Here is a 12394-nt window from a genome sequence, read left to right on the forward strand (position 1 = left end):
CCCAGTATAACCCAGTATAACCAGTATAACCCAGTATAACCAGTATAACCCAGTCTGTCCCAGTATAACCCAGTATAACCCAGTATAACCAGTATAACCCAGTATAACCCAGTTTAACCCAGTCCCCCCAGTATAACCCAGTATAACCAGTATAACCCAGTATAACCCAGTATAACCCAGTATAACCCAGACCCCCCAGTCCCCCCAGTCTATCCCACTATAACCCAGTATAACCCAGTCCATCCCAGTATAACCAGTCCCCCCAGTCCCCTCTCACGGCCGGGCCCGGCGCGCTCTCGCTCTGCTTCAGGCGCAGCCGCAGCTCCGAGAGACCCGGCAGGAGGGCGGCCAGCACGGGGGGGGACACCTGGGGACACCACGGGACATTGGGGACACCTGGGGACATTGGGGACACCTGGGGACACCACGGGACACCACAGGACACTGGGGACACCTGGGGACACCTGGGGACACCTGGGGACACCACGGGACCGTGAGGGGACACTGGGGACAGGGAGAACACTGAAGGGACACAGGGACCTGGGGACAGAGGAGACGCTGCAGTGACACACAGGTGACACTGAGGTGACACAGGTGACACGCAGGTAATACAGGTGTGACACACGTATAACACACAGGTGGCACAGGTGACAGGTGACACTCAGATGACACAGGTGTGACACTGAGATGACACACAGGTAACACACAGGTGTGACATTGAGGTGACACACAGGTGACACAGGTGACACAGGGGTGACAGGTGACACAGGTGACACAGGTGGCATTGAGGTGACACAGGTGACACACACGTGACACACAGGTGACAAGTGACACTGAGGTGACACTCAGGTGAGCCGTACCTGCGCCCCGGGCGGGGGCAGCTCCTGCCACAGCAGCCGGGGGTCGCGCAGCCGCAGAGCCTTGAGCAGCACGGGGGCCTGGGGGTCACGCTGACGGTGACGGCGCCGAGGCCGCCCTCGAGCAGCTCCAGCGGCGCCCCCGCCCCCGCCAGCAGCTCGTCCAGGGCCTGGGGAACGGGACGGGACAGAGTCACCCCGAAATGAACCCGAAATCACCCTGAATCACCCCCAAATAACCCTGAAATCAGCCCGAAATGAACCCGAAATAACCCCGAAAATAACCCTGAAATCACCCCGAAATGAACCCGAAATGAACCCTGAATCACCCCCAAATAACCCTGAAATCAGCCCGAAATGAACCCGAAATAACCCCGAAAATAACCCTGAAATCACCCCGAAAATAACCCTGAAATCACCCCAAAATGAACCCGAAATAACCCCGAAAATAACCCAGAGTCACCCCAAAATGAACCCAAAAACAACCCCAAAATCACCCCGAAATGAACCCAGAATCACCCCGAAAATAACCCAGAGTCACCCTGAAATGAACCCAAAATGAACCCAGAGTCACCCCGAAATGAACCCGAAATAACCCCGAAAATAACCCAGAGTCACCCTGAAATGAACCCAAAATGAACCCAGAGTCACCCCGAAATGAACCCGAAATAACCCCTGAAATCACCCCGAAATAACCCCAGAATCACCCCAAAAATAACCCAGAATCACCCCAAAAATAACCCCAGAAGCACCCTGAAATAAACCCAAAATCACCCCGAAAATAACCCTGAAATCACCCTGAAATAAACCCAAAAATAACTCCAGAAATAACCCCAGAATCACCCTGAAATAACCCCAGAATCACTCCAAAATAAACCCAAAATCACCCCGAAAATAACCCTGAAATCACCCTGAAATAAACCCAAAAATAACTCCAGAAATAACCCCAGAATCACCCTGAAATAACCCCAGAATCACTCCAAAATAAACCCAAAATCACCCCGAAAATAACCCTGAAATCACCCTGAAAATAACCTCAGAGCCACCCCAAAATAAACCCGAAATCATCCCTGGAACGGCCCTAGGATCACCCCAAAAATCACCCCAAGTCACCCCAAAAATCACCCAAAATCACCCAAAAATCACCCCAAAAATCACCCAAAAATCACCCAAAAATCACCCCAAAAATCACCTCAAAGTCACCCAAAAATCACCCAAACCCCGCAAAATGCCCCAAAAACCGACCCCGTTATTCCCGTTATTTATCCCGGTTACCGGGGCCCGCAGCCGCAGGTCCCGCACGGTGCCGGTGCCCCCCGTTATCCCGGTTATTTATCCCGGTTATTCCCGTTATTTATCCCGGTTATTCCCGTTATTTATCCCGGTTTATCCCGTTATTTATCCCGTTATTATCCCGGTTTATCCCGGTTATCTATCCCGGTTATTCCCGTTATCTATCCCGTTATCTATCCCGTTATTATCCCGGTTACCGGGGCCCGCAGCCGCAGGTCCCGCACGGTGCCGGTGCCGCCCCGCAGGTCCAGCCCGAGCTGCTCCAGCCGCAGCGGCTCCTCCAGGAAGGGCCCGAGCCAGCGCTGCAGCGCGTACCGGGCGGCGCGGGCCTTCAGCGCCTCGGGCCAGCCCCGCGCCCAGCCCGCCATGCCGCCGGCACCGGGAGCGGCAACGGCACCGGGAGCGGCACCGCAACGGGGAGCGGCACCGCAACGGCAGCGGAACGGCGGCGGAACGGCAGCGGAACCACCCCGGGCGCGGCCCCGACACCGAAATCGGCCCCGGGAGCGGCCCCGGGAGCGGCACCGGCACCGGCGCCGCCACACACGGCCACTTCCGGGCCCGCCTCCGCCGCGCTGCGCCCATTGGCTACCAAGTTTGATGGACGGCGCGCCGCGCCAATCAGAGCGCGGCAGGCGGAGCGCGCGTGCGCTGCGGCCAATCGCGGCCGGGGGGCGGAACGAGGGCGGGGAAAGCGGCGGGGTCTCCGCCGGAAGTTGCCTCAGGAGGTTGCCGGAAGTGCCGTGGGAGGTGCCGGAAGTGGGAGGAGCCGGGGCTGGCTGGTTTTTGGGGTCAGTAAAGGATTTTGGAGGAGCGCTAAAGGATTTCTTTGGGAGAATGAAGGATTTTTGGGGTCAGTAAAGGATTTTGGAGGAGCGCTAGCTGCTCCAGCCGCAGCGGCTCCTCCAGGAAGGGCCCGAGCCAGCGCTGCAGCGCGTACCGGGCGGCGCGGGCCTTCAGCGCCTCGGGCCAGCCCCGCGCCCAGCCCGCCATGCCGCCGGCACCGGGAGCGGCAACGGCACCGGGAGCGGCACCGGGAGCGGCACCGGGAGCGGCACCGGAACGGGGAGCGGCGCCGCAACGGCAGCGGAACGGCAGCGGAACGGCAGCGGAACCAGCGCCGGGCGCGGCCCCGACACCGAAATCGTTCCCGGGAGCGGCACCGGCACCGGCGCCGCCACACACGGCCACTTCCGGGCCCGCCTCCGCCGCGCTGCGCCCATTGGCTACCAAGTTTGATGGACGGCGCGCCCCGCCAATCAGAGCGCGGCAGGCGGGCGGAACGAGGGCGGGGAAAGCGGCGGGGTCTCCACCGGAAGTTGCCTCAGGAGGTTGCCGGAAGTGCCGTGGGCGGTGCCGGAAGTGGGAGGAGCCGGGGCTGGCTGGTTTTTGGGGTCAGTAAAGGATTTTGGAGGAGCGCTAAAGGGTTTTTTTGGGAGAATGAAGGATTTTTGGGGTCAGTAAAGGATTTTGGAGGAGCGCTGAAGGATTTCTTTGGGAGAATAAAGGACTTTTGGGGGCGATAAAGGGTTTTGGAGGGCAATAAAGGGTTTTTGGGGGGCAATAAAGGATTTTCGGGGTTAACAAAGGATTTTTAGGGCAATAAAGGATTTTTAGGCTCAACAAAGAATTTCTTGGCTGCCATAGCGGGTTTTTACATCAACAAAAGATCTTTTTTATGTCAATAAAAATTTTTATTTAGGTCAAAAAAGCATCTCCGTAGATCGATGAAGGAATTTTTAAGTCAATAAAGGATGTTTTAGTGCGGGCCAGAACTGGGTGAGAACGGGGCCGGTGCTGGCTCGGTCCTGCTCCCTCCCGGGTCGGTCCTGGGTCAGTCCCGGTCCCTCCCGGTCAGTACCGAGCGTGCCGGCAGGCCCCGCAGCCGCAGCTCGAGGCCGAGGCCGCGCGGAGCCGCCGGGAGCCGCCGGGGCAGCGCAGCCAGAGCGGGACCTGGGGGCGGGGCGGGGTCAGGGACACGCCCAGGTGTGCCCCGCCCACCGCCGGCCACGCCCACACAGGCCACGCCCACACCTTTATCTACCCGGTCACACCTTCACAAGCCACGCCCACCACCTGACACGTCTTCACAGGCCACGCCCACACCTCTATCTGCCATGCCACACCCTCGCAGGCCACGCCCCCACATTTACAGCCACACCCACTCCACCCAAGCCACACCCACATCCTCATTTTCTCCCACAGGCCCCGCCCACTGCCGCAAAGGCCCCGCCCTCCCAGGCTCCGCCCCTCTCAGGCCCCGCCCCTCCTTGCCCCGGCCCCGCCCCCGGGCGCGAGGCCCCGCCCACCCGGGTCACGTGCTCCATGGTGCAGCAGCGCGCCTCGGCCAGCAGGGGGCGCCCTCCGGCGTCCAGCAGCGCTATGGGGCGGGGCCTATGGGGGAGGGGCTGTGCTGCTGACCCCGTGTTGACCCCGCAGTGACCCCTCCCTGACCCCTGTGACCTGTGTGTGACATCACTGATCCCACAGTGACCCTGTGACCCCTCCCTGACCCCTGTGATTCCTGTGACTTCCCTGTGACCCCTCTCTGACCCCGTGACCCCTGTGTGACCCCAGGTTCCAGCTGCACATCTGGGACGTCGGGGGGCAGAGCTCTGTGTGCTGACCCCTGACCCTGCAGTGACCCCACAGGGACCATCCCTGACCATCCCTGACCCCGTGACCCCTCTCTGACCCCTGTGTGACCCCTCTCTGACCCCGTGACCTCTGTGTGACCCCAGGTTCCAGCTGCACATCTGGGACGTGGGCGGGCAGAGCTCTCTCCGCTCCTATTGGCGCAATTACTTCGAGAGCACGGACGGGCTGCTCTGGGTGGTGGACAGCAGCGACAGGCAGAGGCTGAAAGTGTGTGCCCAGGAGCTCAGGACACTGCTCAGAGAGGAGGTGACAGCCTGGGGACAGCCTGGGGACACTCACGGGGACACACGGACACACACAGGGACACACGGACACGGGGACAGCACGGGGACTCCTGTGACCCCCATGACCCCTCTCTGACCCCGTGACCTCTCTGTGACCCCTCTCTGACCCCGTGACCCCTGTGTGACCCCAGGTTCCAGCTGCACATCTGGGACGTGGGCGGGCAGAGCTCTCTCCGCTCCTATTGGCGCAATTACTTCGAGAGCACGGACGGGCTGCTCTGGGTGGTGGACAGCAGCGACAGGCAGAGGCTGAAAGTGTGTGCCCAGGAGCTGAAAATGCTGCTCCGGGAGGAGGTGACAGCCTGGGGACACCCGCGGGGACACACGGACACGGGGACAGCACGGGGCCAGGGCAGGGGCTGCTCTGGGTGGTGGACAGCAGCGACAGGCAGAGGCTGAAAGTGTGTGCCCAGGAGCTGAAAATGCTGCTCCGGGAGGAGGTGACAGCCTGGGGACACTCACAGGGACACCCACGGGGACACACAGACACACAGGGACAGGGGACAGGGCAGGGGCTGCTCTGGGGGCACAGCAGCGACAGGCAGCGCCTCAAAGTGTGTGCCCAGGAGCTGAGAACGCTGCTGAGAGAGGAGGTGACACCTTGGGGACACCCACAGGGATACAGGGACACCCTGGGGACACTCACGGGGATCCTGGGGACACCCTGGGGAGGTTGGGGACACACACAGGGACATTGGGGACCCCCTGGGGACCCCCTGGGGACCCTGGGGGCGCGGCGGGGGCAGCGGGGTGACCCCGGCCCTGCCCCCCCAGCGCCTGGCCGGGGCCACCCTGCTGGTGTTCGCCAACAAGCAGGACCTGCCCGGGGCACAGGGACCTTGGGGACACCCTGGGGAGGTTGGGGACCCCCTGGGGATCCCCTGGGGACCCTGGGGGCGCGGCGGGGGCAGCGGGGTGACCCCAGCCCTGCCCCCCCAGCGCCTGGCCGGGGCCACCCTGCTGGTGTTCGCCAACAAGCAGGACCTGCCCGGGGCGCTGCCGGCCGGGGACATCCGCCAGGTACCGGCACCCCAAAACACCCAAACACCCCGGGAGGGACCCCAGAAACCCCCCAGGGACCCCAAAAACCCCGTGAGGGACCCCAAAAACCCTCAGAGACCCCAACCCCCCCCAAAAAACCTCACTGGGACCCCAAAAACCCCCCCGGGAAAGCCCCAAACCCCTCTAGCACGGGGACAGGGCAGGGGCTGCTCTGGGGGCACAGCAGCGACAGGCAGAGACTCAAAGTGTGTGCCCAGGAGCTGAGAACGCTGCTGAGAGAGGAGGTGACACCTTGGGGACAGCCTGGGGACACTCACGGGGACACACGGACACACACAGGGACACACGGACACGGGGACAGCACGGGGACAGGGCAGGGGCTGCTCTGGGGGCACAGCAGCGACAGGCAGAGACTCAAAGTGTGTGCCCAGGAGCTGAGAACGCTGCTGAGAGAGGAGGTGACACCTTGGGGACAGCCTGGGGACACTCACGGGGACACACGGACACACACAGGGACACACGGACACGGGGACAGCACGGGGACAGGGCAGGGGCTGCTCTGGGGGCACAGCAGCGACAGGCAGAGACTCAAAGTGTGTGCCCAGGAGCTGAGAACGCTGCTGAGAGAGGAGGTGACACCTTGGGGACAGCCTGGGGACACTCACGGGGACACACGGACACACACAGGGACACACGGACACGGGGACAGCACGGGGACAGGGCAGGGGCTGCTCTGGGGGCACAGCAGCGACAGGCAGAGACTCAAAGTGTGTGCCCAGGAGCTGAGAACGCTGCTGAGAGAGGAGGTGACACCTTGGGGACAGCCTGGGGACACTCACGGGGACACACGGACACACACAGGGACACACGGACACGGGGACAGCACGGGGACAGGGCAGGGGCTGCTCTGGGGGCACAGCAGCGACAGGCAGAGACTCAAAGTGTGTGCCCAGGAGCTGAGAACGCTGCTGAGAGAGGAGGTGACACCTTGGGGACAGCCTGGGGACACTCACGGGGACACACGGACACACACAGGGACACACGGACACGGGGACAGCACGGGGACAGGGCAGGGGCTGCTCTGGGGGCACAGCAGCGACAGGCAGAGACTCAAAGTGTGTGCCCAGGAGCTGAGAACGCTGCTGAGAGAGGAGGTGACACCTTGGGGACAGCCTGGGGACACTCACGGGGACACACGGACACACACAGGGACACACGGACACGGGGACAGCACGGGGACAGGGCAGGGGCTGCTCTGGGGGCACAGCAGCGACAGGCAGAGACTCAAAGTGTGTGCCCAGGAGCTGAGAACGCTGCTGAGAGAGGAGGTGACACCTTGGGGACAGCCTGGGGACACTCACGGGGACACACGGACACACACAGGGACACACGGACACGGGGACAGCACGGGGACAGGGCAGGGGCTGCTCTGGGGGCACAGCAGCGACAGGCAGCGCCTCAAAGTGTGTGCCCAGGAGCTGAGAACGCTGCTGAGAGAGGAGGTGACACCTTGGGGACAGCCTGGGGACACTCACGGGGACACACGGACACACACAGGGACACACGGACACGGGGACAGCACGGGGACAGGGCAGGGGCTGCTCTGGGGGCACAGCAGCGACAGGCAGCGCCTCAAAGTGTGTGCCCAGGAGCTGAGAACGCTGCTGAGAGAGGAGGTGACACCTTGGGGACAGCCTGGGGACACTCACGGGGACACACGGACACACACAGGGACACACGGATACACACAGGGACACACAGACAGACAGGGACATTGGGGACACCCTGGGGACAGCCTGGGGACACTCACAGGGACCTTGGGGACACCCTGGGGAGGTTGGGGACCCCCTGGGGATCCCCTGGGGACCCTGGGGGCGCGGCGGGGGCAGCGGGGTGACCCCAGCCCTGCCCCCCCAGCGCCTGGCCGGGGCCACCCTGCTGGTGTTCGCCAACAAGCAGGACCTGCCCGGGGCGCTGCCGGCCGGGGACATCCGCCAGGTACCGGCACCCCAAAACACCCAAACACCCCCGGGGACCCCAAAAAACCTCAGGGACCCCAAAAACCCCCCGGGACCCCAAAAACCCCGTGAGGGACCCCAAAAAACCCCCCAAGGGAGACCCCAAATCCCCCCGGGAAACCCCCCTGAGAGGGACCCCCAAAACCCTTGGGAGGGATCCCGAAACCCTGGGGAGACCCCAAAAAACCCCCAAAGGAAACCCCAAAACACCGGGGGGACCCCAAAAAAATTCCCCAAAACCACACCGGGCCTCCCCCCCCAAACCCCCCTGAGAGGCACGGACTGACCAGAGTGACCACAGTGACCACTGACCCCCAGAGTGACCCCTGCCGACCTGGGGGCGCGCCTCTGCCCCCCGGACTGACCCCTGAGTGACCCCGGACTGACCCCAGGCTGACCCCAGTGACCTGGACTGACCCCTGAGTGACCCCTGGGTGACCCCAGCCCGGGACCCCCGGAGCCCTTGGGGCAGTGGGGGAGGGGCAGGGGGGGTCTCTTCCCCTCCCCCGGTGCCAATAAACGTGGGGCAGTTTTGGGTTCATTTTGTGCAGTTTTGGGTTCATTTTGTGCAGTTTTGGGTCAATTTTGTGCAGTTTTGGGTTCATTTCCGGCACTTTCAGGTCAGTTTCAGGTAAATTTTGGGTCATTTTCCGGCAGTTTCAGGTCCATTTTGGGTCCATTTTGTGCAGGTTTGGGTCATTTTTGGGTCCATTTCCGGCAGTTTCGGGTCATTTTCGGGTCATTTTTGGGTCCATTTCCGGCAGTTTTGGGTCAGTTTCGGGTAAATTTTAGGTTCATTTCTAGCAGTTTCGGGTCAGTTTTGGGTCCATTTTTGGGTCCATTTCCAGCAGTTTTGGGTCCATTTTGGGTCCGTTTTTGGGTCCATTTTTGGGTCCATTTCCCCCATTTTTGGGTCCATTTTTGGGACATTTCTCCCATTTTTGCGTCAATTTTCTCTATTTTTGGGTCCATTTTTGAGTCAATTTCTCCCATTTTTGGGTCCATTTTTAGGTCAATTTCCCCCATTTTTGCGTCCATTTTTGAGTCAATTTTTTAGTCCATTTCTTCCATTTTTGGGTCCATTTTTGAGTCCATTTTTGAGTCCATTTCTCCCATTTTTGGGTCCATTTTTGGACAATTCTCCCATTTTTTGAGTCAATTTTCTCCATTTTTGGGTCCATTTTTAGGTCAATTTCCCCCATTCTTGGGTCCATTTTTGAGTCCATTTTTGAGTCCATTTCTCCCATTTTTGGGTCCATTTTTGGACAATTCTCCCATTTTTTGAGTCAATTTTCTCCATTTTTGGGTCCATTTTTAGGTCAATTTCCCCCATTCTTGGGTCCATTTTTGAGTCCATTTTTGAGTCCATTTCTCCCATTTTTGGGTCCATTTTTGGACAATTCTCCCATTTTTTGAGTCAATTTTCTCCATTTTTGGGTCCATTTTTAGGTCAATTTCCCCCATTCTTGGGTCCATTTTTGAGTCCATTTTTGAGTCCATTTCCCCCAATTTTGGGTCCATTTCTGAGTCAATTTTCTCCATTTTTGGGTCCATTTTTAGGTCAATTTCCCCCATTCTTGGGTCCATTTTTGAGTCCATTTTTGAGTCCATTTCCCCCAATTTTGGGTCCATTTCTGACCACTGACCCCCCTGAGTGACCACAGTGACCACTGACCCCTGGAGTGACCACTGAGTGACCCACAGACTGACCAGAGTGACCACAGTGACCCTGAGTGACCCACGGACTGACCCCTGCCCTGCCCCTCCTGCCCGGCCTGGACTGGCTGCTGGACGACCTGGGGGCGCGCCTCTGCCCCCCCGACTGACCCCTGAGTGACCACTGACCCCTGGAGTGACCACTGAGTGACCCACAGACTGACCAGAGTGACCACAGTGACCCTGAGTGACCCACGGACTGACCCCTGCCCTGCCCCTCCTGCCCGGCCTGGACTGGCTGCTGGACGACCTGGGGGCGCGCCTCTGCCCCCCGGACTGACCACAGTAACCCTGAGTGACCCCGGACTGACCCCAGTGACCTGGACTGACCCCTGAGTGACCCCTGGGTGACCCCAGCCCGGGACCCCCGGAGCCCTTGGGGCAGTGGGGGAGGGGCAGGGGGGGGGTCTCTTCCCCTCCCCCGGTGACAATAAACGTGGGGCAGTTTTGGGTTCATTTTGTGCAGTTTTGGGTCAATTTTGTGCAGTTTTGGGTTCATTTCCGGCACTTTCAGGTCAGTTTCAGGTAAATTTTGGGTCATTTTCCGGCAGTTTCAGGTCCATTTTGGGTCCATTTTGTGCAGGTTTGGGTCATTTTTGGGTCCATTTCCGGCAGTTTCGGGTCATTTTCGGGTCATTTTTGGGTCCATTTCCGGCAGTTTTGGGTCAGTTTCGGGTAAATTTTAGGTTCATTTCTAGCAGTTTCGGGTCAGTTTTGGGTCCATTTTTGGGTCCATTTCCAGCAGTTTTGGGTCCATTTTGGGTCCGTTTTTGGGTCCATTTTTGGGTCCATTTCCGGCAGTTTTGGGGCACTCCCACAGACTCAGCCTCGCGGGGGTGGGGGAGGGGTCTCAATCCTTTATTGAGGGGTCCCCCGCCCCTCCCCCTCACCATCTCCCGCACTCTCCTCTCCAGCTCTCGGCTCCGGCGCTGCGAGCGGCGCTGCTGCTGCTGCAGCCTGCGGGGACTGGGAACGCTGGGAGCCAAACTGGGGGGACTGGGGGGAACTGGGAACCGAACTGGGAACGCTGGGAACCGGACTGGGAACCGAACTGGGGGAACTGGGAGGGACTGGGAGGGACTGGGGGGAACTGGGAACCGAACTGGGAACGCTGGGAACCGGACTGGGAACCGAACTGGGGGAACTGGGAGGGACTGGGAGCGACTGGGGGGAACTGGGAACCGAACTGGGAACGCTGGGAGCCAAACTGGGGGGAACTGGGGGGAACTGGGGGAAACTGGGAACCGACCTGGGAACGCTGGGGGAACTGGGAGCACTGGGAGCCAAACTGGGAACACTGGGAGGGACTGGGAGCACTGGGAACCGAACTGGGAACACTGGGGGAACTGGGCTGGCCCCACCTGGGAACACCCAGTGCCCCAGCCCCCCTCACCCGTCTGTCCCTCACCTGTCGTCTGTCCGTCCCTGTCCGTCCGTCCGTCCCTCACCTGTCCATCCCTCACCTGACTGTCCCTGTCTCACCTGTCTGTCTGTCCGTCTGTCCATGTCTCACCTGTCCGTCTGTCTGTCCCTGTCCGTCTGTCCCTGTCTCACCCGTCTGTCTGTCTGTCTGTCTGTCCCTCACCCGTCCGTCTGTCCCTGTCTCACCCGTCTGTCTGTCTGTCCGTCAGACTGGGAGCACTGGGGGAACTGGGCTGGCCCCACCTGGGAACACCCAGTGCCCCATCCCCCCTCACCCGTCCGTCTGTCCATCTGTCCGTCCCTCACCTGTCTATCCCTCCCTCACCTGTCTGTCCGTCTGTCCGCCCTTCCCCTGTCCCTGTCCGTCTGTCCCTGTCTCACCCATCTGTCTGTCTGTCCGTCCCTCACCTGTCCATCCGCTCCCGCAGCGCCTCCAGCTCCGCCCACTCCGGGGCTCTGGGGGGGAACAGGGACCCAAAAACTGAGCCCAAAATACCCAAAACTGAGCCCAAAACACCCAAAACCTCCAGAACTGAACCCAAAACTGAACTGAAAACCCCAAACTGAGCCCAAAGCCCCAAATCTGAACCCAGAACCCCCAAAACTGCCCCAAAAACCCCATAACTGAGCCAACTGAGCCCAAAACACCCAAAACTGAGCCCAAAATCCCCAAAACTGAGCCCAAAACACCCAAAACTGAGCCCAAAATCCCCAAAACTGAACACAAAACTGAACTGAAAACCCCAAACTGAGCCCAAAGCCCCAAATCTGAACCCAGAACCCCCAACACTGCCCCAAAAACCCCATAACTGAGCCAAAAATCGCCAAAAACTGTCCCAAAACCCCAGAACCGAACCCAAAATCCCCAAAACTGAACACAAAACTGAACTGAAAACCCCAAACTGAGCCCAAAGCCCCAAATCTGACCCCAGAACCCCCAACACTGCCCCAAAAACCCCATAACTGAGCCAAAAATCGCCAAAAACTGTCCCAAAACCCCAGAACCGAACCCAAAATCCCCAAAACCGAACCCAAAACCCCCAAATCTGAACCCAAACCCCCAGAACCGAACCCCAAACCCCCAGAACCGAACCCAAACCCCCCAAACTGCCCCAAACCCGCCCCCCTCTCACCCCCCCCCTGC

The 12394-nt window shown here is 60.3% G+C and overlaps 2 protein-coding genes across 3 annotated transcripts; one reads left to right on the top strand and one right to left on the bottom strand.

The window, feature by feature from the left end:
• Positions 1 to 225: 225 nt before the first annotated feature.
• Positions 226 to 3283, bottom strand: LOC120509815 (autophagy-related protein 2 homolog A-like). 2 transcript variants are annotated; one of them, XM_039724923.1, is made up of 4 exons: positions 3255 to 3283; positions 2348 to 2616; positions 861 to 1027; positions 226 to 367 (listed from the first exon to the last, which is right to left on the bottom strand). In XM_039724923.1, exons 2-4 carry the CDS (start codon positions 2516 to 2518, stop codon positions 307 to 309), a joined length of 399 nt encoding a protein of 132 aa, XP_039580857.1. In that variant the 5' UTR covers positions 2519 to 2616; positions 3255 to 3283; the 3' UTR covers positions 226 to 306. The 2 variants fall into 2 exon arrangements, with proteins under 2 accessions (XP_039580857.1, XP_039580856.1); XM_039724922.1 differs by lacking the exon at positions 3255 to 3283 and having other exon boundaries at positions 2348 to 2715.
• Positions 3284 to 4546: 1263 nt separating this feature from the next.
• Positions 4547 to 6175, top strand: LOC120509816 (ADP-ribosylation factor-like protein 2; the record flags this gene model as incomplete). Its single annotated transcript, XM_039724924.1, has 5 exons — positions 4547 to 4560; positions 4892 to 5015; positions 5207 to 5359; positions 5659 to 5685; positions 6032 to 6175. Coding segments are annotated over exons 1-5 (462 nt in total), but the record flags the coding sequence as incomplete, so codon positions are not given.
• Positions 6176 to 12394: the final 6219 nt, after the last annotated feature.

Source organism: Passer montanus, unplaced genomic scaffold (genome assembly GCF_014805655.1).
Source record: "Passer montanus isolate IOZ18808 unplaced genomic scaffold, ASM1480565v1 scaffold536, whole genome shotgun sequence".
Taxonomy (NCBI): Eukaryota; Metazoa; Chordata; class Aves; order Passeriformes; family Passeridae; genus Passer; species Passer montanus.

What these genes read in the sequence shown, in the direction of transcription:
- LOC120509815 (XM_039724923.1), bottom strand. Translation starts at nt 2,518, where the DNA reads ATGGCGGGCTGGGCGCGGGGCTGGCCCGAGGCGCTGAAGGCCCGCGCC. An exon ending in ACCTGCGGCTGCGGGCCCCG is followed by an intron (nt 1,028 to 2,347) that starts GTAACCGGGATA and finishes CCCGTTCCCCAG; the next exon opens with GCCCTGGACGAGCTGCTGGC. An exon ending in TGCCCCCGCCCGGGGCGCAG is followed by an intron (nt 368 to 860) that starts GTACGGCTCACC and finishes TGGTGTCCCCAG; the next exon opens with GTGTCCCCCCCCGTGCTGGC.